Source organism: Ruditapes philippinarum, unplaced genomic scaffold (assembly GCF_026571515.1).
Source record: "Ruditapes philippinarum isolate M1 unplaced genomic scaffold, ASM2657151v2 ctg844_1_1_1_1, whole genome shotgun sequence".
NCBI lineage: Eukaryota > Metazoa > Mollusca > Bivalvia > Venerida > Veneridae > Ruditapes > Ruditapes philippinarum.
Window position 1 is genome coordinate 236,540 of NW_026861977.1, and position 23,625 is coordinate 260,164.

At 34.8% G+C, this 23,625-nt stretch overlaps 1 protein-coding gene across 1 annotated transcript; it reads right to left on the reverse strand.

The window, feature by feature from the left end:
• Window positions 1-4,617: 4,617 nt before the first annotated feature.
• On the reverse strand, window positions 4,618-23,442 carry LOC132717514 (tRNA-splicing endonuclease subunit Sen34-like). The gene is made up of 6 exons (XM_060701000.1): window positions 23,284-23,442; window positions 19,631-19,768; window positions 15,721-15,815; window positions 15,064-15,283; window positions 7,047-7,205; window positions 4,618-5,559 (listed from the first exon to the last, which is right to left on the reverse strand). Exons 1-6 carry the CDS (start codon window positions 23,351-23,353, stop codon window positions 5,372-5,374), a joined length of 870 nt encoding a protein of 289 aa, XP_060556983.1. The 5' UTR covers window positions 23,354-23,442; the 3' UTR covers window positions 4,618-5,371.
• Window positions 23,443-23,625: the final 183 nt, after the last annotated feature.

The window sequence follows — 23,625 nt, forward strand, 5'->3', positions numbered from 1 at the left end:
ACCTTGACCTTGGAGGTAGGGATGCAGGTGTTGCGCATGACACATCCTCTTATTATAGTGACTATTTGTGCGAAGTATTTTCACAATCCTTTGATCTATGAAAAAATTATAGACCTGACACAAAATATACCCTGTATCAGACTATGTAAGTATTTGACCTCCAAGTGTGACCTTGACCTTGGAGGTAAGTGACCGGTTTTTGGGCATGACACATCATCTGATCATTGTTAACAATTATGGCAAGTATTTACAAAAGTCCTTCATAGATAAGAAAGTTATGGACTGGACACGACATATACCCTCAAATAGACAATGTTGACCTTGAATGAACAAGTACGACCTTGACCCTGAAGGTACAGGTCTGGTTGTTGCGCATGACACATTGTCTTATTATAACAAACATTTGTGCCAAGTTATCTCAAATTCCTTTGATAAATGACAAAGTTATGGACCGGACACGAAATATACCCTGTAACAGACTATGTTAATATTTGACCTCCAAGTGTGACCTTGACGTTGAAGGTAGGCAACTGGTTTTTGCGCATGACACATCGTCTGATTATTATGAAACAATTATGGCAAGTATTTACAAAAACCCTTCATAGATAAGAAAGTTATGGACCGGACACGAAATATACCCTGCAACAGACTATGTTAATATTTGACCTCCAAGTGTGACCTTGACCTTGAAGGTAGGTGACTGCTTTTTCCGCATGACACATCGTCTGATAATTGTGAACAATTATGGCAAGTAATTACAAAATCCCTTCATAGATAAGAAAGTTATGGACCGGACACGAAATATACCCTGTAACAGACTATGTTAATATTTGACCTCCTAGTGTGACCTTGACCTTGAAGGTAGGTGACTGGTTTTTGCGCATGACACATCGTCTGATTATTGTGAACAATTATGGCAAGTATTTACAAAATCCCTTCATAGATAAGAAAGTTATGGACCGGACACGACATATACCCTCAAATAGGCAATTTTGACCTTGAATGAGCAAGTGTGACCTTGACCCTGGAGGTAGGGGTCTGGTTGTTGCGCATGACACATCGTCTTATTATAATAAACATTTGTGCCAAGCTATTTCAAATTCCTTTCATAAATGACAAAGTTATGGACCGGACACGAAAGTGTGACGGACGGACAGACGGACGGAGCCTATTTCTATATCCCCCTTTTTTCTTCGAAAAGGCGGGGGACAACAAGCTTTGCTGCTGTTATTTTTTTGCTTCAATTTAAAATTATTGGTTTGTAATGTTTAAAGCAGCAGGCCTCCAGATTCATGTTAATTTTCACGAAAAATTTTGAAAATGTATTTGATAGTAAAATATTGTGAGGTGAACAATTTAAGTTTTTTACATATTTCACTCGGTACTTACAATCTATGCAAATAACTGAGAAGAGGTCGAAATATGCAAAAACAGCCCTTACTGCGTTAGTAACGCAGTAGAAATATGCTGATACAATACTGCAAAATCGGTCTTAAAGCGAAATAACACGTAAACTAAAACTAGCACAAGCTATTTTTTTCATTCTCAGTTCAAAGCCCTTGAACTTTTCAATGTAGACACAAACAATTTTTTATACAATGTACAAGGCCATGAAACTTTCAGTGTTAACCTTTTGTAAATTGCATATTTATAACCAAGATAATTACTACATACATTTACATAAGGATAAGAGTACCGAAACTGAAAATTTCAAATTTTTTCCAACGTTAAGAATAACTTTGACCAAAATCATTGACCAAATTCAAACTTGGCCATCTTAATTCTAAGATGTATGTATGTGTCAAATTTGAGTGGAAGGTGTATAACTGTTGGGAAGATAATGAACAGAAACTAAAATTTTTTCCTGTTTTCAAAGTTCATGAGGGACAACTCTGTCAGAAATCATCAAACCATAACCAAATTTTTACTTGACCAGCATGTTCCTATGACATATCCATATATTTAATTTGAGTTGAATATGTAGTTATGTACAACTGTTGGGAATACTATGAACGGAAACTGAAAATGTAAAGTTAATGGGGCATAACTGCCAAAAATTATTGAACCATGACAAAATTTTAACTTTACCTGCACATTTCTTTGATGTACGAGGGGTTATCCAAAAATTCGTGGTCTTTTTAAATATCTCTTGAACGTCAACGTGTATTGTAATGAAAATTTATCAGCATAGTTTGTAGAATATTATCAACACATTTTGAAAGGAACAGTTAATTGCGTCAATAAATAATGATTTTATATTGCCTTTAAATAAGCACATACACAGCACCAGGCGCACGGTAGAAAAACGCAATAAGTCATCGTATATTTCTTGCTAAAAAAACTAAAAAACAAATACGTAGAAAACCCGTTAAACATTGCATATGTTTCTTCTATGATGTCATTTTAGTAATTCTTTAAAATAATGGATGTCATTTCCGTTTATTTTTGTTGATATCGCTAGAAACGCCAGACGCCTTTATTGTTTACAACGGGTAAATGACGGACACGCGGTAATAAGACAAGAGCTGTCCGTAAGACAGCGCGCTCGACTTTTTTATTGCTTGCCAATAAAAAAAGTTTTTGCAGTAAAAGGCAATACAAGAATCTCTGTATTTTTAAAGTGAACAATGGCCATGAGCATTAAGATATTTAGTGAAGAATTATTTTACTGAATTGTGTGATACCCTTGAACACTGCAGCAAAGTTTGAAATGTTTAAGTCAAAAGAGGGCTGGTAAGAAAGAAAAAAAACTGAGTTGAGCCTTAAATAAATTTAATAGTATTAAACCCACTTTGAGAGAATAAGGTATTTTTACGTCACTCAGAACACCTTGGTAAATGACATAATAACATAATTTTTCAAAGAAATCTATGCCAAGGAAGCAGTATATATGATATATGAAATATGCATATACTACTGATTTTAATTTCAAGTACAAAAAAAGAAAAATAACTAGTTGTTTGATACCCTTGAATATTACAGCAATGTTTATATGACATAATTTATGGTAAAGTGAACAAGTGGATAGGAATGAATTTTTTTAGATTTTTTAAGTTTTTTAGTGCTTGCCTATAATACAAAACATTGACAGTTAAGGGCCATAATTCAAATAAAATCTTTGACAGAATTACCTTCTCCTGGACATGTTTGGGAATCATGATTGTAAACAAGTATTCCAACTTTCAAATTAATATCTCAAACAGTTCAGTCAAAAAGTGGACTGGTACTAAAAACTTAACCAAGATTCTAAGTCGATAAAAGGCCTTAATTTTTAAAACAAATCCTTGACAGAGTTACCTTCTCTTGCGTACAGATGGGGGTAATGATGTGAAATAGCATTAAAAGTTTCAAAGCAATATCTCAAAGGGTTAAGGCAATAAGTGGATTTTACCCATATTCAATGTATTTTCTAAGTCAAAAAGGGGCATAATTCTGTCAAAAACCTTGACAGAGTTATGTCCTCTTGTCTGTTGATGAAGGTCGTGATGGTAAACAAGTATGGTCAGTTTCAAAACAATACCTCCAATGGTTTTGAAATAAAGTGAGGTGGTACAAAAAACTTAACCAAGCTCAATACACTTTCTAAGTCAAAAAAGGGCCATAATTCTGTCAAAAACCTTGACAGAGTTATGTACTCTTGTCTGTAGATGGAGGTTATGATGGTGAACAAGTATGGTAAGTTTCAAAGCCATACTTGTAATACTTCTGAAATAAAGTGGGGTGGTACGAAAAACTTAACCAAGGTGTGACGCCAACGCCGACGCCGACGCCGGGGCGAGTAGGATAGCTCCCCTTTTCATAGAAAAGTCGAGCTAAAAATCGCACGATCATAAATTTTTGTTAGTTTAAACACATTTAATTGCATTAAATACATGTTTACAAGCATATCATACAAATAATGAGTATATATCAAAATGCAAATTGGTTGGGCAACAAGTTCTTACAACATTAGATTAAGCCCTTCCCATTTTTGTGATGGACATTACTTTGAGAAGCAGTAACTGTCATTGACTGGGTAACGTTGAAGCACAAGTTGTACGTTAATATTATGACGTTGACGTCAATAACTTTTTGGAGTGCGCCGCTGTCGCCTACATGTGTTTATGTAAAATTAAATATTGTTGTAATGAATTTTTCTGTGTTTATTTGTTATTAATTCTTCTAAGCAGTGTAAGAATTTTAAATTAATATCTCAAATATATTTTACGCAACAAAGAAAGTCCACAAATTTTTGGATAACCCCTCATATACTATGTTTAATTTGATAATGAACGATCTCTGAAAATTCTTTATTTTTGTTTAAGTTGAAGGGGCAGTATTCTGCTAAAAAAATCAAACCAAGAGCGAACTCGACCTAAACATTCATTTGACATATCCATAATATTATGTCGAATTTGAGTTGAATGAGTACTACTGTTAGGTAGATAATGAATGGAAACTGAAAATTTCATCAAGGAGCATAAATGTTAAAAATCATCAGACCATGACCAAATTTGATCTTACGTTCATTTTGATATGATATATCCATAATGATATGTTAAAGTTTGAGTTGAATGTGTGAAACTGATGATGACCATATGACGGAACAAAGTATTGGGGGCATAAAAAAACAAAGTGAATGATTTGCATTCCTTTATTATGCTAAGACATGTTTTCACAATGTAAGTTAATAAATCAGGTGAGTGAAACAAAAAATTGCAGTACATGTCGGATATAAAGCCATACTGACTGCAGTTCAGATATTTATTGGATATTTAATAGCTGCTTAAATCAAGATTCTCCCGTATTCATGCTATGTCAGTCTACAGTAGGACAAATGGAGTGTGTGTATTTGAGTTTTTTCATACTTGCCACCGGTTGCCTATATGGGCAAGTCCTCCAAAAGAATATTACTTATTTCATATTTTGGAAGTTAGTGAAATATACTGATACAGAAAGTTGCCCCAATTCCAGAAGCTTCTCATGCCAAGTGTTAAAGCACTCGTACACCGGTCCTCGGTTTGAAGTCTCATCTAAAAGAGTGATAAGTAAGTTTAGTTGTCCAGCTCAGGAATTGAACCCGCAATGTCGAGATAACAAGTCTCACACTCTAACCGATTGAGCTATGCTGGCTGGCATGAACAGATGGATGGACAAGAGCAACTCTACATGTGCTCTCACACCTCCTTGCAGTGGAGAAAAAAGCATGTTCCATGCCACTTATATCAAACAGGCATTGTCTTTTTAAGTTGTTATACATGTATATGATACCTTATGCAACGCCAATCTCCACCTACTTTTTTAATTACAGATGATATACATATTCCTATTTATCATCTTTTTAACACATATAATTCTTAACACTATTTGATTTGTAGTTACAGATATGCTATCAGCTAATTCCTGTCCATTGTAAAGAAGTGTAACACAGCTGTCCATTTTCGTCCTCGGAACAAATCACAACAGTCTTTTTAACGCTGGTACCGAGTCTTCCCATTGATACAACATCTAGTGCCGTCATCTTTTCCTTGTGGGGTTTACATATTGCAATAAAAAACGAGTGAAATCTGGAAGGATCGCCTGAAAATATAGTGAACAAAAAACAAAACTAAATTTGACCTTGGGTAATATATTTATCTAATAAGACAAATATGTTGTAATCAATATGTAGTGCTTATATAGGGTATTTTATCCTAGCTACAATAGTTAATCATTTGTTAGTAATTAATTGTTCACAAATTGAAACTGTTAACACAAATATGGACACAAATTAATTGGATCCTCATCAAACTTTGTCAGAATGTTAGTCTCAATACGGCAGTACAATTAAGTCAACATGTCAGAATGTTAGTCTCAATACGGCAGTACAATTAAGTCAACATGTCAGAATGTTAGTCTCAATACGGCAGTACAATTAAGTCAACATGTCAGAATGTTAGTCTCAATACGGCAGTACAATTAAGTCAACATGTCAGAATGTTAGTCTCAATACGGCAGTACAATTAAGTCAACATGTCAGAATGTTAGTCTCAATACGGCAGTACCATTAAGTCAACATGTCAGAATGTTAGTCTCAATACGGCAGTACCATTAAGTCAACATGTCAGAATGTTAGTCTCAATACGGCAGTACAATTAAGTCAACATGTCAGAATGTTAGTCTCAATACGGCAGTACAATTAAGTCAACATGTCAGAATGTTAGTCTCAATACGGCAGTACAATTAAGTCAACATGTCAGAATGTTAGTCTCAATACGGCAGTACAATTAAGTCAACATGTCAGAATGTTAGTCTCAATACGGCAGTACAATTAAGTCAACATGTCAGAATGTTAGTCTCAATACGGCAGTACAATTAAGTCAACATGTCAGAATGTTAGTCTCAATACGGCAGTACAATTAAGTCAACATGTCAGAATGTTAGTCTCAATACGGCAGTACAATTAAGTCAACATGTCAGAATGTTAGTCTCAATATGGCAGTACAATTAAGTCAACATGTCAGAATGTTAGTCTCAATACGGCAGTACAATTAAGTCAACATGTCAGAATGTTAGTCTCAATACGGCAGTACAATTAAGTCAACATTTTAACTATGACAAAATTATCATCAAGATAACTATATTGTTTCTGTTTGAATGATTTCAAGCATGACTAAGTTCTTAAGTAGATCCATCAACCAGATTTATGACTTTCCTGCTCTGGATTTCAACACATCGCAATGGGAATTCATTGTAAGTAACCTTAATTGAAGCTCCAAAATGTACTCCCTAGTTCCTTGGTTTAAATATATGTATTTATAATTTTAGCTTCATTGTAATGGAAGATTGAAGCTTATTTGAATCTGACACTTTGAATTCTGCTTCCTGGAACAAAACTAGTACAGATTGATGTAACATGATCAACAAGGTCGTGACCAAATTAGGCTGGAACCCATGACTCTTGGGGTTGAGAGGCAAACACCATTAGGCCACTTATTGCCATTGCTAATATTGCATCTAAAAAAATTTTCTCCCTAATTCAGACAAATCATACACAATTGCAAATAAAATGAAAAATGTATATTTACCTGGGTACACAAGGAAGTTCCCACCAAATTTACTACCCAGTGTTAGAAAGTGACCGCGTTCCCAGAAGTCCCTGTAAACTCTGTATCGTAGTTTCTCTTCATTGGTACAAGGGAACTGCCAATCAACAGCATGACAGGACTTTTGTCTGAACGTACAAACTGAAATTAACACATGTATAATTATAAGCTACTTTTATATCTGATAAAATTTTTGCTTACCATATCAAACAAGTCAAAAGCCACTTTGATCACATCAATATTAATGACATCATGCCCGTCCAAGTGTATATGGTGAGTGCACAAGTAAAAAGTAAAATTAACTTTACATTTTGCCATTATTGTGTTCAATTTGATAATTCACTATTGAAAAGTAATCAATAATCAACCTGCCACAAGGACATTTTTATAAATATCATTAGAAATGTTTTGGTATCTTCCAATTTTTAAAAAGCGTGGGGTAGTCTTTTTATGACTAAGGTAGTTTTTATATTCTCTCCTAATCATTTTTCATTTTCAATAATTGGTCATTTACCATTATAATAGTGAATCTTTTCAAAAATATTACTAATTCAATGCAACTTGACAGTGAAACAAGGGTGCCATAGTCACAAAATAGGCCTGTTTACGAAAGCTTTAGATGGAGATGGGGGCATTATGGATAAGTGTTATCTAGCAAGCAAGTTTTTATTCTTGGCACTGTGTTGTTAAATGAACCTTAAAACAAATCAGTAGGGAAGATCTGTACAGGATGTGTGACCTTGACCTTGGTCGCAGGGACCTGAATTTTATGCACGGCACTCAGCCTCACAATGATGAAAATTTGTGCCAAATTATATTGAAATCCCTCTATGCAAGTAGAAGTTTTGCTCCAGACAAGCGTTTTTCTATGAGCTCTAACTGTGACCTTCACCTTTGACCTAGAGACTTGGTTCATGTGCAGGGCACTACGTCTCATGGTGGTGAACAATTCTATAAAGTAACATTAAAATTCCTCCATGCATGTAGAAAATATGCTCCGGACAACATCTGGATATTTAATCATCTCCAGTGACCTTGACCTTGCAAATATTAACCTAAATTAAATGTGTCACACCTGTAGTCATGATAGTTACCATTTGTGCTACAATCCATCAATAAATGATGACTAAATGGTCCCTATACACATCTTCAAATTTTTATCTGAACTTTGACCTCTATGTGTAACCTTGACTTTGGTCGCAGGGATCTGAATTTTGCGTGCGACACTCAGCCTCACAATGGTGAACATTTGTGCCAAGTTATATTGAAATCCCCCTATGAATGTAGAAGTTTTGCTCCGGACAAGCGTTTTTCAATGAGCTCTAAGTGTGACCTTGACCTTTGACCTCGAGACCTGGATCATGCATGGAGCAATACATATCATGGTGGTGAACATTTCCATAAAGTATTATAAAAATTCTTCCATACATGTAAGAGATATGCTCCAGACAAAATCTGGATATTTCACCATCTTTAGTGACCTTGACCTTGCATATATTGACCTAAAGTACATGTGTCACAGCCGTAGTCATGATAATGACCATTTGTGTTACAATCCCTCAATAAATGATGATTAAATCGTCCCTATACACATCTTCATATTTTTATCTAAACTTTGACCTCTATGTGTGACCTTGACCTTGGCTGCAGGGACCTGAATTTTGTGCGCGACACTCCGCCTCACAATGGTGAACATTTGTGCCAAGTTATATTGAAATCCCTCTATGCATGTGGAAGTTTTGTTCCAGACAAGCCTTTTTCAATGAGCTCTAAGTGTGACCTTGACCTTTGAACTAGAGACCTAGTTCATGTGCGTGACATGGCTTCTCATAATGGTGAACATTTCTAAGAAATTTCATTAAAATCCCTCTATGCGTGTAGGAGATATGTTCCGGACAAAATTTGGATATTTCATCATCTTTAGTGACCTTGACCTTGTATATATTGACCTAAATTATATGTATCACAGCCATAGTCTTGATAATGACCATTTGTGTTACAATCCCTCAATAAATGATGACTAAATGGTCCATATACACATCTTCATATTTTTATCTGAACTTTGACCTCTATGTGTGACCTTGACCTTGGCGGCCGCAAGGACCTGAATCTTGCGCGCGACACTCCGCCTCACAATGGTGCCAAGTTATATTGAAATCCCTCTATACATGTGGAAGTTTTGCTCCGGACAAGCATTTTTCAATGAGCTCTAAGTGTGACCTTGACCTTTGACCTAGAGACCTGGTTCATGTGCGCGACACTGTTTCTCATAGTGGTGAACATTTCTATGAAGTTTCATTAAAATCCCTCCATACATGTAGGAGATATGCTCCGGACAAAATTGGACGTCGCCCGCCCGCCCGCCAGGGGCGTTCCCATAATACGTCCCGTTTTTCAAACGGGCGTATAAAAATAAGCATAATGTCACTTTAAAAGCAAATCCTGTATGTGGATGTGCGCTCTATTTTTCTCAGTGCTGGATAGTAAAATAAAAGCGTCATAGAAAAGTGGGTATAACTCTGCAAACATTAGACTTAACTGCCCTTGAAGTTCACAGTTTAAGGTGAATCTCTTCAACAGAATTTGAGAAAAAGGCAATTATTCTAAGTCAAAAAAGGGATATTATAAAGCAAAAAAAGCTTTCAGAGTTACCTTCCCTAAACAAATGCATTTCAAATTTGACAGTGAACAAGTTAAAGTTACATTAAATAAATATGTAAAAATATTTTGCCGTCGGCCTTAAAATCAAACATTCTACAGTTTCATTAACCTGTTTAATAGTATTGTTGTAAATCTCATCAAATATTGTTCATAAATAAGGATTTTAAACGGGAAACCCCATGGTACCACTAAAGTTCGTATACGAATTTTAACATGCAAATGAAGGCTATAATGAGCTCATGTACGCGCTACGTCACAGTTTTATAGTTGCTATCCGAACACAGCAAATGTGATATTTTCTTGTGCAAACACACTTTAACCGTTTAAGGTTCACGGTGCACTAAACCTGGGGTTCAGTAAAAGTAATAATCTCGTAAAAAGATTAAATTTGTATGAAAACATCCGTTACAATGCGGAAATATACCGTTAAATTAGGACTGCTACTTATAGTCATGATTGATGATTTAACGGATGATCCGAAGGCGGAGTTTCTCATGCAAACAGAAATTGTATTTCCCATTTCGCCACAATGAGGTTACCTATTTTTATGCTAATAAAACTCATTTTGGTTGTTTGGACACCAAAATAAGACCTGGAGTCGATATAAAACCAACTTTATTAATGAAATGTCGCTATTTAGTTTTTTATGAAATTTATTTAATGTAACTTTAAAAGTGAATATTTTTGACAATTTTTAAGAAATGTACCTTAACATTAAAGTTAACAAGAATTCAAAGTCAAAAAGGGGCATAACTCAGAACAAGAGGGCCATGATGGCCCTGAGGTCGCTCACCTGTATATAGCCCCCCCCCCCGGGCCAATTTTTACCCAAGGGCTTTTATTTGAACAGACTTGGTAGACACCCATAAGAAGATGTTTCATGCTAAACATCTAAGTTCTAGCTCATTGGGTTTTTTAAAAGAAGATTTTTTAAGTTTTTACTATACACATATAGTTAAAAACAAGAGCTGTCGGTAGGACAGCAACGCTCGACTATTCTTAGTGCTTGATAGTAAAATAAATGCTTGATACAATTACCTCCTCCTGTTTACAGGTTGGGGTAATGATGGTGAACAAGTTTGCAAAGTTTCAAAGCCATATGTCAATGGACTTTGAAAATATATGAACTATTACAAAAACTTTAATGTAAATTCTAAGTCGAAAAAGGGGCATAATTATGTCAAAATGCTTGATACAGTTACCTCCTCCTGTTTATCAGGTTGGGATCATGATGGTGAACAAGTGTGCAAAGTTTCAAAGCCATATGTCAATGGACTTTGAAAATATTTGAACTATTACAAAAACTTTAACGTAAATTCTAAGTCGAAAAAGGGGCATAATTCTGTCAAAATGCTTGATACAGTTACCTCTTCCTGTTTACAGGTTGGGGTCATGATGGTGAACAAGTGTGCAAAGTTTCAAAGCCATATGTCAATGGACTTTGAAAAATATTTGAACTATTACAAAAACTTTAACGTAAATTCTAAGTCGAAAAAGGGGCATAATTCTGTCAAAATGCTTGATACAGTTACCTCCTCCTGTTTACAGGTTGGGGTCATGATGGTGAACAAGTGTGCCAAGTTTCAAAGCCATATGTCAATGGACTTTGAAAATATTTGAACTATTACAAAAACTTTAACGTAAATTCTAAGTCGAAAAGGGGCATAATTCTGTCAAAATGCTTGATACAGTTACCTCCTCCTGTTTACAGGTTGGGGTCATGATGGTGAACAAGTGTGCCAAGTTTCAAAGCCATATGTCAATGGACTTTGAAAATATTTGAACTATTACAAAAACTTTAACATAAGTGGTTACGCCGACGCGGACACCAACGCCGACGCCGACGCTCGGGTGACTACAATAGCTCTACTTATTCTTATCGAATAGTCGAGCTAACAATGACACCCCTGGGGCAGGGCCAATTTTGACCCCCGGGCTTTTATTTGAACAAACTTTGTAGATATTTATTTAAAAATGTTTCATGTATAATATCTAAACTCAAGCTATTTGGGTTTTTTCAAAGAAGATTTTTAAGTTTTTGCTATACACATATAAGGAAAATCAATGACCCCCGGGACGGGCCAGTTTTGACCCCAGGGCTTTTATTTGAACATACTTGGTAGACACCCATTAGAACATGTTTCATGCTAAATATCTTAGCTCTAGCTCTTACGGTTTTTTAAAAGAAGATTTTTTAAGTTTTTACTATATGCATATAGGGAAAATCAATGACCCCCTGGGGCGGGGCCAATTTTGACCCCAGGGCTTTTATTTGAACAAACTTGGTAGACACTCATTAGAAGATGTTTTATGTCAAATATCTTAGCTCTAGCTCTTATGGTTCTTTAAAAGAAGATTTTTTAAGTTTTTACTATATGCATATAGGGAAAATCTATGACCCCCTGGGACAGGCCCAATTTTGACCCCAGGGCTTTTATTTGAACAAACTTGGTAGTTATTCACTAGAAGATGTTTCATGTCAAATATCTAAGCTCTAGCTCTTACGGTTCTTTAAAAGAAGATTTTTTAAGTTTTTACTATATGCATATAGGGAAAATCAATGACCCCCTGGGGCGGGGCCAATTTTGACCCCAGGGCTTTTATTTGAACAAACTTGGTAGACACTCATTAGAAGATGTTTTATGTCAAATATCTTAGCTCTAGCTCTTATGGTTCTTTAAAAGAAGATTTTTTAAGTTTTTACTATATGCATATAGGGAAAATCTATGACCCCCTGGGACAGGGCCAATTTTGACCCAGGGCTTTTATTTGAACAAACTTGGTAGTTATTCACTAGAAGATGTTTCATGTCAAATATCTAAGCTCTAGCTCTTACGGTTCTTTAAAAGAAGATTTTTTAAGTTTTTACTATATGCATATAGGGAAAATCAATGACCCCCCGGGGCTGGCCAATTTTGACCCCAGGGCTTTTATTTGAACAAACTTGGTAGACACTCACTAGAAGATATTTCATGTCAAATATCTTAGCTCTAGCTCTTTGGGTTTTTTAAAAAGAAGATTTTTTTAAGTTTTTACTATATGCATATAGGGAAAATCTATGACCCCCTGGGGCAGGGCCAATTTTGACCTCAGGGCTTTTTATTTGAACAAACTTGGTAGACACTCATTAGAAGATGTTTCATGCTAAATATCTTAGCTCTAGCTCTTTGGGTTCTTTAAAAGAAGATTTTTTAAGTTTTTACTATATGCATATAGGGAAAATCAATGACCCCCTAGGGCGGGGCCAATTTTGACCCCAGGGCTTTTATTTGAAAAACTTGGTAGACATTCACTAGAAGATGTTTCATGCCAAATATCTAAGCTCTAGCTTTTACAGTTCTTTAAAAGAAGATTTTTTTAAGTTTTTACTATATGCATATAGGGAAAATCAATGACCCCCCGGGCCGGGGCCAATTTTTGACCCCAGGGCTTTTATTTGAACAAACTTGGTAGACACTCACTAGAAGATGTTTCATGCCAAATATCTTAGCTCTAGCTCTTTGGGTTCTTTAAAAAAAGATTTTTTAAGTTTTTACTATATGCATATAGGGAAAATCAATGACCCCCTGGGGCCGGGCCAATATTGACCCTAGGGCTTTTATTTGAACAAACTTGGTAGACACTCATTAGAAGATGTTTCATGCCAAATATCTAAGCTCTAGCTCTTACGGTTCTTTAAAAGAAGATATTTAAAGATTTTTCTTTCGGTTGCCATGGCAACCAGAGTTCTGCATGAAATGGAATTCTTTGAACAATCTTGATAGAGCTTCATACAAAGAGTATTCCTGCCAAGTTTCATTAACATTGGCCTTGCGGTATCATAGAAGATGTCCTTAGGATATTTAAAATGTGGACGGACGACAGACGACGGACGCCATTTGGTTGGCCATCCTAAAACCTCACCTGCACTTTGTGCAAGGTGAGCTAAAAATGAATTAAAAAATTAACTGCCTGTATTTTAGGATTATCTGCCCTTCTGAAATGATGTCATATTTTGATAGTGAACGTATATATCAAGTTTGAAGTGAATAACTCTGATAATTTGTATGCAGAGGAATATTTCATATATTGTTCATTATATTATAAATTATAATATTATAAATATTCATTTGATAAAATAGGCTATTGAAATGTTGGATAAGCAAGTTAGCACTGTAGATTTTAAGTTTCCAAATACAAAAAAGAAAGAATTTTTTTAGAAAACACCCATACCCCATCAGCAGTCCCTTACCCCTGTGCCTTAACAAACAGGAGCTGTCACAGAAGACACCGAAGCTGGACTAATTAAATACTGGACGCAGTAAGGAAGAAAAAATATTGAAAGAAAAATCAATTATGATTTAAATTTCTTTTTTAAATTTCTTAAATTAATTAATTTCTTCTTATGACAAGAACTTATAGTTGTTAACATGAATTCCAAGTTCAAGGGGGAATGATTCTGGAAATAGTCACACTAAAGTTAAGGACCTTGTCACACAACATGTGTGTAATGATTAGGAAATAGATATCAATTCTGAGTGCATTGTTGTAGAATAATGCACGGTTTGAGTTCAAATGCGTAGTAATATAATCTCGAAGGCCGAGTTTTCACAACAAAATTACACAAAAAAATTGTTTTATATATCAGATTTTCAAACAAAATGGTGCCCTCAATGTGAAAATACACAGGGAGATAATAAGAACGGCGAGTGCATTGTTGTAGAATATTGCATGCTTCGGGCCTTCTTTTTATATATAGAAGAATCTCCGATAGTGTTAGACAAAGAAATATATATTTGAAGTAGATACCTTAATTAAAAAGAAAAGAAATTATAATATCTCTTAAAAAAATTGTAAGTTCAAAGGGAGATAAATATGAAAATATTGGTGCTAGAGTTATGAACCTTGTCACATAAGATGTGATTGATGATAAGGAACATATATTTGAAGTATGAATTTCCCTTAAGAAATAACAAAAGTAGTAACAGTAAAAAAATATTTTTTTACGAAAATTCTAAGTTCAAGGGGAGATAAATCTTGGTGCTATAGTTATGAACCTTGTCACAAAGGATGTGGTTGATGATCAGGAATATATATTTGAAGTTTGAAGTTGATACCTTTGAAATGAAAAAGTTATATTGAAAAAATATTTTACTGCACCAAAACTTTATCTGAAATCTGGATTGGACGCAGACGATGGGGCGAGTTAGACAGCTCTCCACATACTTTGTATAGCTGAGCTAAAAACCTGTAGCTGTACTCATCTGACCACTGTTTTGATATCAAACTGACATCTTCTTCCACTAGTAAAACTGAAAAGTCAATGTGTGACTAAAGCAATACAACAATCATTTAATACCTCCATGAATTTGAAGCAGCATGTGTTCACGACGTATTGGTGGAATCTCCACTGAGTCCGCATTCATTTCTATTTCTTTTTCAAACTCAGCGTCATCTATGTGTTCACCTTTCTCTCGCCTCTCTAACAATAGTTTATTTCTCTTTTTCTTCTTGCCTTCTATAATGTCCGGCAGTTTACGTCGTATCTCATCTCGTCTGTCATTTCGGAACAATTCAATCTGAAATCATCCATCAATAACTAAATTCACTGTATTCCAGTTTTATCCTTGCAAGGAAAAACATACTTCCAGAAAGTATGCCCAATTCAAATTGAAGTGTATATGGCCAAATTCGTTGTTTGCTTGAAAGACTGATGCATAATCAACAACGGTAGTAAAATTTAATTTCATACAGTCAAAACTTTGATTACATAATTATTCTCATGCCCACTAGTGATCTAGGGACCACAATTTCAATCCCCCACACTATCATTTATAATACTAATTTTTTGTATAATAAAACTGTAAAAACCAGCATCACCACTGAACCAACTGCTAGTTACTCTTAAAGAGGCATCACAAATATTGGCAACCAAACTGAATCAGTAAATAGGCTGAAAAGAAATTGCTCAGAAACTTTTAGTAGAAGAACTCAGAATTTCTGTATTGTTTCTTACCTGCTCTTTATAACTTTCTTCTTTATTCTGCTCATATTTTCTGATATCCTCCACAGTTGGCTTTATATATCCCTCAGTTACCACCTCAGCTACCCCTGTATATGATAAACCCTTCAATTAATTGTAAATTCTCATGTAAAATATCCTTAAATTTACAGTTTGGTATCCCGATAACTTCAAAACAACTAAGTATACTATGAATATCAAATTGTATGTTTCTCTTAATTACATTGTTTCCTCATGTCCCGCGTATTAGCTGTTCTGCCAAAAAAAACCCCCGGCTTTGTTGTTTTAAAAAGGAACCATTTTTTTTATTTGTAATAAAATATTACCAAGATTGCACAGTGTGTTTTTCCCAAGTTTTTTTTTTTCTATATAATGGGTACAATTTTTAAAATTTTCTGGAATTTGGACCATTAGAATGAATGGCTCCGAGTAGATATCTTAGTCGAAAAGCATGTTACACCTTTGGATTACCGGCTTGACAAGCGCTTCTAACGCAGGCGGGGAAATCAGGGGTCTCGTATTGGGTTGGACAAGAACGGCAAAATTTTACTTCGGTTTTAATTAAATGTTGATTTTCATATAACAATTTGAGATGTATAAATGTGTTTATTCTTGATTGCATCTAGGAGGATAATTCTATTTTCTAATTTGATTTACACCGTAAAAGTTCACGGGGGTAAGGTTCATTTAATAATTTGATTTATAAGGGGGTTTTTATACAAGGGTTATCGTGTGTTTACATTTTGGGAGTCTGCCAATTTCTTTACTTTTATTGAGACTTGATGGTTACGGTATTTTTTCCATATATGTAAAAATTGTTTGAAAACCATTTTTATCGTTGTAATAGATTTCCCATTCGTGTTTTAAAATATTAAAAAAGTTTTGGTAGAGTGTTTACAGGGGCGTATTCACGTTGGGGGGGGCAGGGATCTGACCCCAAGCGTCTGTGCCGTAACCAAAGTACCATACGGTTTACTAAAAACTCTCTAAAGTTTGTGCATCCCCGAAGTGAATGATTTGTCTTATTTTCAGTAATACAAACTGTGTGCAAGTCAATTTTAATACCAAAAAAAATTCCCTTACGAAAAAATCGCTTCGGAGCATTATCATTTTGCTTGATTTCCTCAGTTGTTTTCAGCATTCGCCGATTTGATTTGGTTGGGAAACCTTATTTTTGGTATAGGCGCCAGAGTTGTTTATGGTAGATTCTGCCGCTCCAATCAACCGTTAACATAGTTTTTATTGAAGAATGAAATCTTGGCCCTGTTTTTTTCGAAAAGCAGGACATTTGTGAATTTACCCGGATAATGACGTCACAATCTGAAGCCGCCTCAGCGCTTTTAACATGTAATAATCACTAAAGCGTCTAAGATAAATCATGTGACCGATAGCGGATGAAATTCATGCTATTTATAGAAGAAAATATATATTACGACGCTCGCAAAAAAATATGCGTCACGGAAAAACACACGGCTATAATATAACCGCATCAAATGCAAAAGTACTGTGTCAAAAAACGCAGAAAAACGCTCTCTAGAGAAAAAACTGCATGAAGTGATGTAATTAAGTGAATATGAATGAAACCAAATAAAGCTTGATACTAAGTTCTTATTTATCTTGTTATAATGTGCTTAAGTTTTTTCATAAAGAGGTCATGATCTCAAATAATTTCATCAGCAAACAGCAGGTCATTCACATTATGAAAGAAATTCCAGCATGAGTTGTTTCCCTTTCATTAAACTATAATTTGAAGAAATGCCATGGTCTGGGGTATCTTAGCTTTAACAGTCCCTAAAAGGGGCCAATCAAATAAATATGAGCAATTTTTATAAGAGATTACTATAAGAATGCTAATAACAAAGTTTGGTGATCATCCATCAAAAAGTTCTGTAGAAAAAGCTGTCTAAATGTTTATATCATTTTTAGCTCTCTTGACCCCTAAAAGGGGCCTATCAAATTAATATGAGCAAATTTGATAAAAGACTACCTAAGAATGCTACAGACAAAGTTTGGTGATCATCCATTCAATTGGTTCTGTAGAAGAAGATGTCTAAATGATTTTCTATTTTTAGGTCTAGAGACCCCTAAAAGGGACCAATCAAATTAATATGAGCAAATTTGATAAAAGACTACCCAAGAATGCTACTGACAAAGTTTGGTGATCATCCATCAATTAGTTCTCTAGATATAGATGTTTATAGTAATTTCTATTTTTAGCTTTAGCAGCCCCTAAAAGGGACCAATCAAATTGATATGAGCAAACTTTATAATAGACTACCCAAGAATGATACAGACAAAGTTTGGTGATCATCCATCCATTAGTTCTGTAGAAGAAGATGTCTAAATGTTTATCTATTTTTAACTCTAGAGACCCCTAAAAGGGGCCAATCAAATTAATATGAGCAAACTTGATAAAAGACTACCCAAGAATGCTACAGACAAAGTTTGGTGATCATCCATCAATTAGTTCTGTAGAAGAAGATGTTTAAAGGTTTTTCTATTTTTAGCTCTGTTGACCCCTAAAAGGGGCCAATTGAAATGGCATGAGCAAATTCAAGTGTGACTGTCTCAAGGATGCTACAGACCAAATTTGAAGTAAATCTGTCCAGCAGTTTCAGAGAAGAAGACGATTGTTGACGCATGACGACGGACGACAGGGTATCCCCCTTTGATACTAATAGCTCACCCTGAGCCTTCGGCTCTGGTGAGCTAAAAATGGAAGCTGCAGTAAAATTTAAGAATGTTAAGGGTTTAGTAATTGAAATTTTTCTATCATAAATTTACAGCAGCAATTAAGATCCCTGCTTTGTTTTTTGTTTGTTTTGTATGGTTTTACAACACACCAACAAAATTAAGGTCATACAGCGCCAAAACAGAAAAGATGATTTTGGCTTTACGATTTACAAACAAAAGTAACACCAGGGGTCTAAAAAGATCCCTGAAAACTGTATAAAGATAAAATAAATATCATTACAGTCCAATAAAGGTCATATTTCTGACAATTCATTAAATTTTGAAGTAATTGTCTTAATTTGTGAAGTTGTTAAAAAAAATATAGATTTGACAAAATAAACAGAACTAAATGGCTGAAATTTTTTTATCCTTTAAAAGAAACTAAAACGCAAGTATGCATTTAATTTTTTTTAACTTAAAGATAACATGGTTCACATCGCACCAACAAAGATCATATGGCAACTTTTTCAGCTTTATTAGTGGAGGAAGACCTCAGAGGCACCTACATGCATTATTTCAGGCTCAAGCGGAAACCTGGGTGGAACAACAGCCATTCTGTAAGTTAGCTGGACAGCTTCCTTACATGACATAATGCAAAGTCCCTGGCAGGATTCAAACCTACAGTGGTGAGGGGCAAGTGGTTGAAAGTAAATTACCTTTACCACTTGGCCACAGACAATAAAAATAATAACAATAAATTTAAAACATAATGACTAAAAAATCATTTTATAGATGATTATTAGTCTAATAATAAAGCTAGAGAGCAGGGTTTTCATTTATATGGCGATCCAAACCATCAGTTAAAATGCTGTTAAAATCGGTTGTATTTTCATCCTGTATATTAAAGTATCACCCTTGACCATTGGCAAAATTTGTTGTTTTCTTTGGAGCATCTGTTGCCTCAGATAAAAATGAAAACTCTGAGGGAGAGTTGCTTGATTGACTAACTTGGGAGTACACAGAATCAATAATAAATAATAGTTTTGTACAAATGTATCACATATTTAACAGGTGATAGTTATTATGGAAACTTTCAAGCATCTCCGTGGAAGTTTTCAAGGAAGCACCAAGTCATGCTGGCACCCAAGTAGAACCTTCCAGTGTTTGTTAAATTATCATATTCTATTAAAAAATATGTAATAGAAAAAGTAAAATAGTGAAACTGACATACCAATATCTATTAATAGCCTAACTTCCTCTGGCATTAACTGTAGTGGTAAACCTAACTGGGCATTCTGACGAGGAGCTCTTGGTAAACATCCAATCAGGGTCCCAACTATCTTATAATTTTCACGTAAACACCTTGCATCTGAAATTATAATATATAAAAGTAGTTTTTATATAATATTAAAAAGTTAAAAGCAGCACACTTAAAATTTCTATCTCCCAAACCATTACTGAAAATTTACCAGCCAAACAAACCTGACAAATGCAAATAGCATATACTCTCTAATGTATGCAAAAGTCAGGGGCTTGCAAGGCCATAGACTACGCACTGCCTGTGAATATTGAAAAGGAACATAATTAAATATTTCTAAACTATGAAGGAACTGGGAAGTCATAGACTGTATTAGCATGCCCAACTATAGACTGCACTTGTTTTTAAATGTATAAACTTCAAATAAAATGATTTAAAAAATAAAGAAATTTTCAGTGTCTTTTTTTATGCATGCCGTCATTTTTAAATGAACTATATGTTAGACCCCAGACTCCTTCAGTCTCACAAAACCTGTATGTGACGGAGACTGGCAAACAATATCTAAAGTTTTTAATACTCTTTCCCAGTTTTAAAGTGGTCCATCTTGAAAGGTCTTTTATATCATAAATTTGTTTTGTTTGGTTTTAGGACGCTGAAACAGGAGAGATCAGATTTTGCCTAATTTTGGGCATCATCTTAATGTATGAACTTTTGTGCCAAGTTTTTTAAATTCATTTGATAAATGACATAGTTATGGACTGGGCACAAAAATGTGACAGACGGACAGATGTGCGACCAAATTGGGATAAAGGGCCATTTCTATTTTTTTTTTCTTTTGTTTCATAGAGGGCCATTGGCCCTTCCTCTATTTTGTTATGGAATGAACTCTATTCTGTTTACAGTTAAATGGCCCTCTAACCCTATTCGGTAGTGTGGACAAATGGATGGACAGACGGACGTACGTACAAAGTGGTGCTAATGTGACTTTTCCTTTGATCTCTTTAGCCATTTTTAGTCACACAAGGCTTAAAAAAAGACACACAAGTAAAAATGGAATGAATAGGATCAAAGAGAATGCACTGTTACCTATTGTTCTCCAAGTCACACAAGTACCTCTGGGTTTGAATGGACGGACGGAGCCTATTTCTATATCCCACTTTATTCTTCAAAAAGGCGGGGGACAACATGGGTGAAAAATTTAACTGCTAATTGCTCAATATGACCATTGTTTTCTCAAGGAGACAAACTGATGCAGACTAAGTGCCAATGTGACCTCGTCAAAGTTCATGAAAAAAATGCATGGGACAGCAAAAATTTGTACTTTGTAACTGATATCTTGCTAAAACCAACCTCGCTATAAACGGTATAAAATGACAGGAAAATAGAATGATACTGTTGTTTTTATCAATATTTGAAATAGGTTCAGAAAATGTGCTCACTGTAAACCAGGTCACTTTAAAAAAAAGTTTTTTAAATTGATTCAGCGAAAATTAAATTTTGTGGTTTTTGCATTGTGTCTAGAGTTTGACATTCTTGAGAGAAAAGTATTTTTTTACTGAGGCTACACATTTGCAGCATGCCCATTCACGCACTACAGTGCGTGATTCACGCACAAAATTCTAGATGCACGCATAAAAATTGTAAGCAGGGGGTACATGCACGCAAAGTAAAATCGTCAGAATGAATGTTTGGGGTAGCCTATGCCATCTACCAATGGTTAGGAACTGTCTAAACCCGGCCACAATTGCATGTCTGCTTTCAAAGTCATCTCAGTCTGATTCATTAATATTTTAGTCATGTTTTGACGTCACAAGTCTTAAGAAAAAAAGAACAAAAAAGTTTTGGATATTTACAACTGCCAAAAAATATTTTTAGTTCTCCAATGATCAGCAAAAAGTTAGTCACTTGATTTTTTAACAACTACCTTCAATTGTGAGCTTTATGCATGTCATATGAAATGAAAATATAAATAATTGAGATTTTGAAATAAATGTACATAATTTCAGATATACAAAATTTTGGTTATGGGTAATAATCGTATGGACTAAACAAAAATGTACCAGTGATTGTAATGGCTGTTATATCGTTATTACCTTAAGTGATGAGTTTGTGTCTGTGTTACTGGGTAACAGCTGTTCATTAATATCATGTTGAATAAAATGTTCTTACAAACAAAAACATGTTTAAACTTATGTGTACCCCCAGATTTTGAAATGTACCCCCAATTTTCAATGACAGGGGGTTCATGTACCCCTACATTTAAAATTGAGTGGGCATGCTGCATTTGGTTACCCAATCTTCCATGTGGGCCTCCAATCCGGTTTGGCAATATTTCTTTTAACAAAAAGTTATCACGGAAATGATTTTTTACAATGACATCATAGCATAGTTACTATAGTTCTTATGAATGAAATGAATGTTTATTTTCTGATTTTATACATCGTTCTTTCACCGGAAGTGTTACATAGCATGCGTCTGCTAGCAATAGTCGGAATTATTTAGACACTCACAGTATTTTTTTTCACCAAAATTCGGCCCCATTCCCCCCTCAAAATAGTATATTTTTTCCCTTCTAAAAGCCGAAATTTCCCCCTCATATTGCAGCCAAAATTTGGCTGCAATGGATACCATTGTTTTTGTGTATAACTGCCGAAAAGTGTTTTATATTAAGCCTGTAAGACTTACTGTTAAGCAAAGTTGTTTACAAATTGTTCACGGGTATGTAAGAGGAACCACTCCTGGCATCCCAACAAGTTTAACATGCGACTCTATAAATTCTGCTGTCAATATTTTAGATCCGTATATTAAGAAAAAGCGATGTATTTTAAACTTGTGTTGCAAGAGTTGTCTCCTTTTCTACTCACTGGAAAGAAAACAATGTCAAACAAAAGTAAATCTTAATGTGGTAAGTGATTGTATTAAAATATGCATTGGATACGTTTTTGTTTCCTCATTTGTGAATAAATAAAATTCCCCCTCCTTTTGCATTTTTCCCCCTCCAAACGGCACCGACCCCCTTCCCCAAAAAGTGAAAAAAAACACTGACTCATTAAAAGCGCTCTGATATCTTTATTTAGCTCAAAAGGATTTCATAATGGCGGCGCCCAGTTAACTAAGGATTTTTTCACAGGTCATTAAGTATAGGATATATTTTTTTTAAATTTTCATGAAGTTTTAATTTGATTTCATTTGAATTGATACGCGTCATACATGTTATCTATGAGCGCTACAGCCATTGCAGGGCCTTTGGCCCCGCTCGGACTTTCCGCGTATAAGTGTCTTGTTGTACTCCTGGGACTAAAAATGTGTATACTTCTGTCCCAGAGTAGTCTTGGGGTGTCTTGGGGTATCTTTTTGTCTTGGGGTAAATATTCCGACGCTTTTTAAAACTGTTCTGCTTCACTATTTAAAATATTGTGCAAGTGGTCAAATAGCTCAGTCAGTAAAGACGTGAAACGATATTCTAAGTGTCCCGGGTTCAAGTCCCGGTCAGGTCACACATATTTATCACCCTGTAACACTTGTAGGCCTAAAAATTTCGAAAAATTTATCCGAATTAATTTTATCCGTACAGTATTCCACTGAGTTTTAAAGCAGTTTTTTCAGCATTAAACGTGAGTGCATACCATTTGAATTCCAAACAAAAAAGTCTTTATCCAATTGCTGTATCTTTAATAGTTCTTTATCCGATGACATAATCTTGTTGCCGTTTAAACGCAGTATCAACAATATTTATGGCCAATTCATGGGGGCATCCATGTTTAAAAGATGCACAAAATAAAAATAAATTGAATGATGTTTTAATATATTTTTCTTGTGAGGGAGGGGCCTGTTAAATGCTAGGTTGATATTTTACAATCAGTTTAAATTCAATCAATCTATTTTATTATATTTCATTTAGAAATGTAAAATTGTATTTTAAAGTTGTAATACACTAAGATGCGCATCAATAGTGGGAAAAAGTAACT

What these genes read in the sequence shown, in the direction of transcription:
- LOC132717514 (XM_060701000.1), bottom strand. Translation starts at nt 23,353, where the DNA reads ATGTCATCGGATAAAGAACTATTAAAGATACAGCAATTGGATAAAGAC. An exon ending in TAGGCTATTAATAGATATTG is followed by an intron (nt 15,816 to 19,630) that starts GTATGTCAGTTT and finishes TATCATATACAG; the next exon opens with GGGTAGCTGAGGTGGTAACT. An exon ending in AAGAAAGTTATAAAGAGCAG is followed by an intron (nt 15,284 to 15,720) that starts GTAAGAAACAAT and finishes GGATGATTTCAG; the next exon opens with ATTGAATTGTTCCGAAATGA.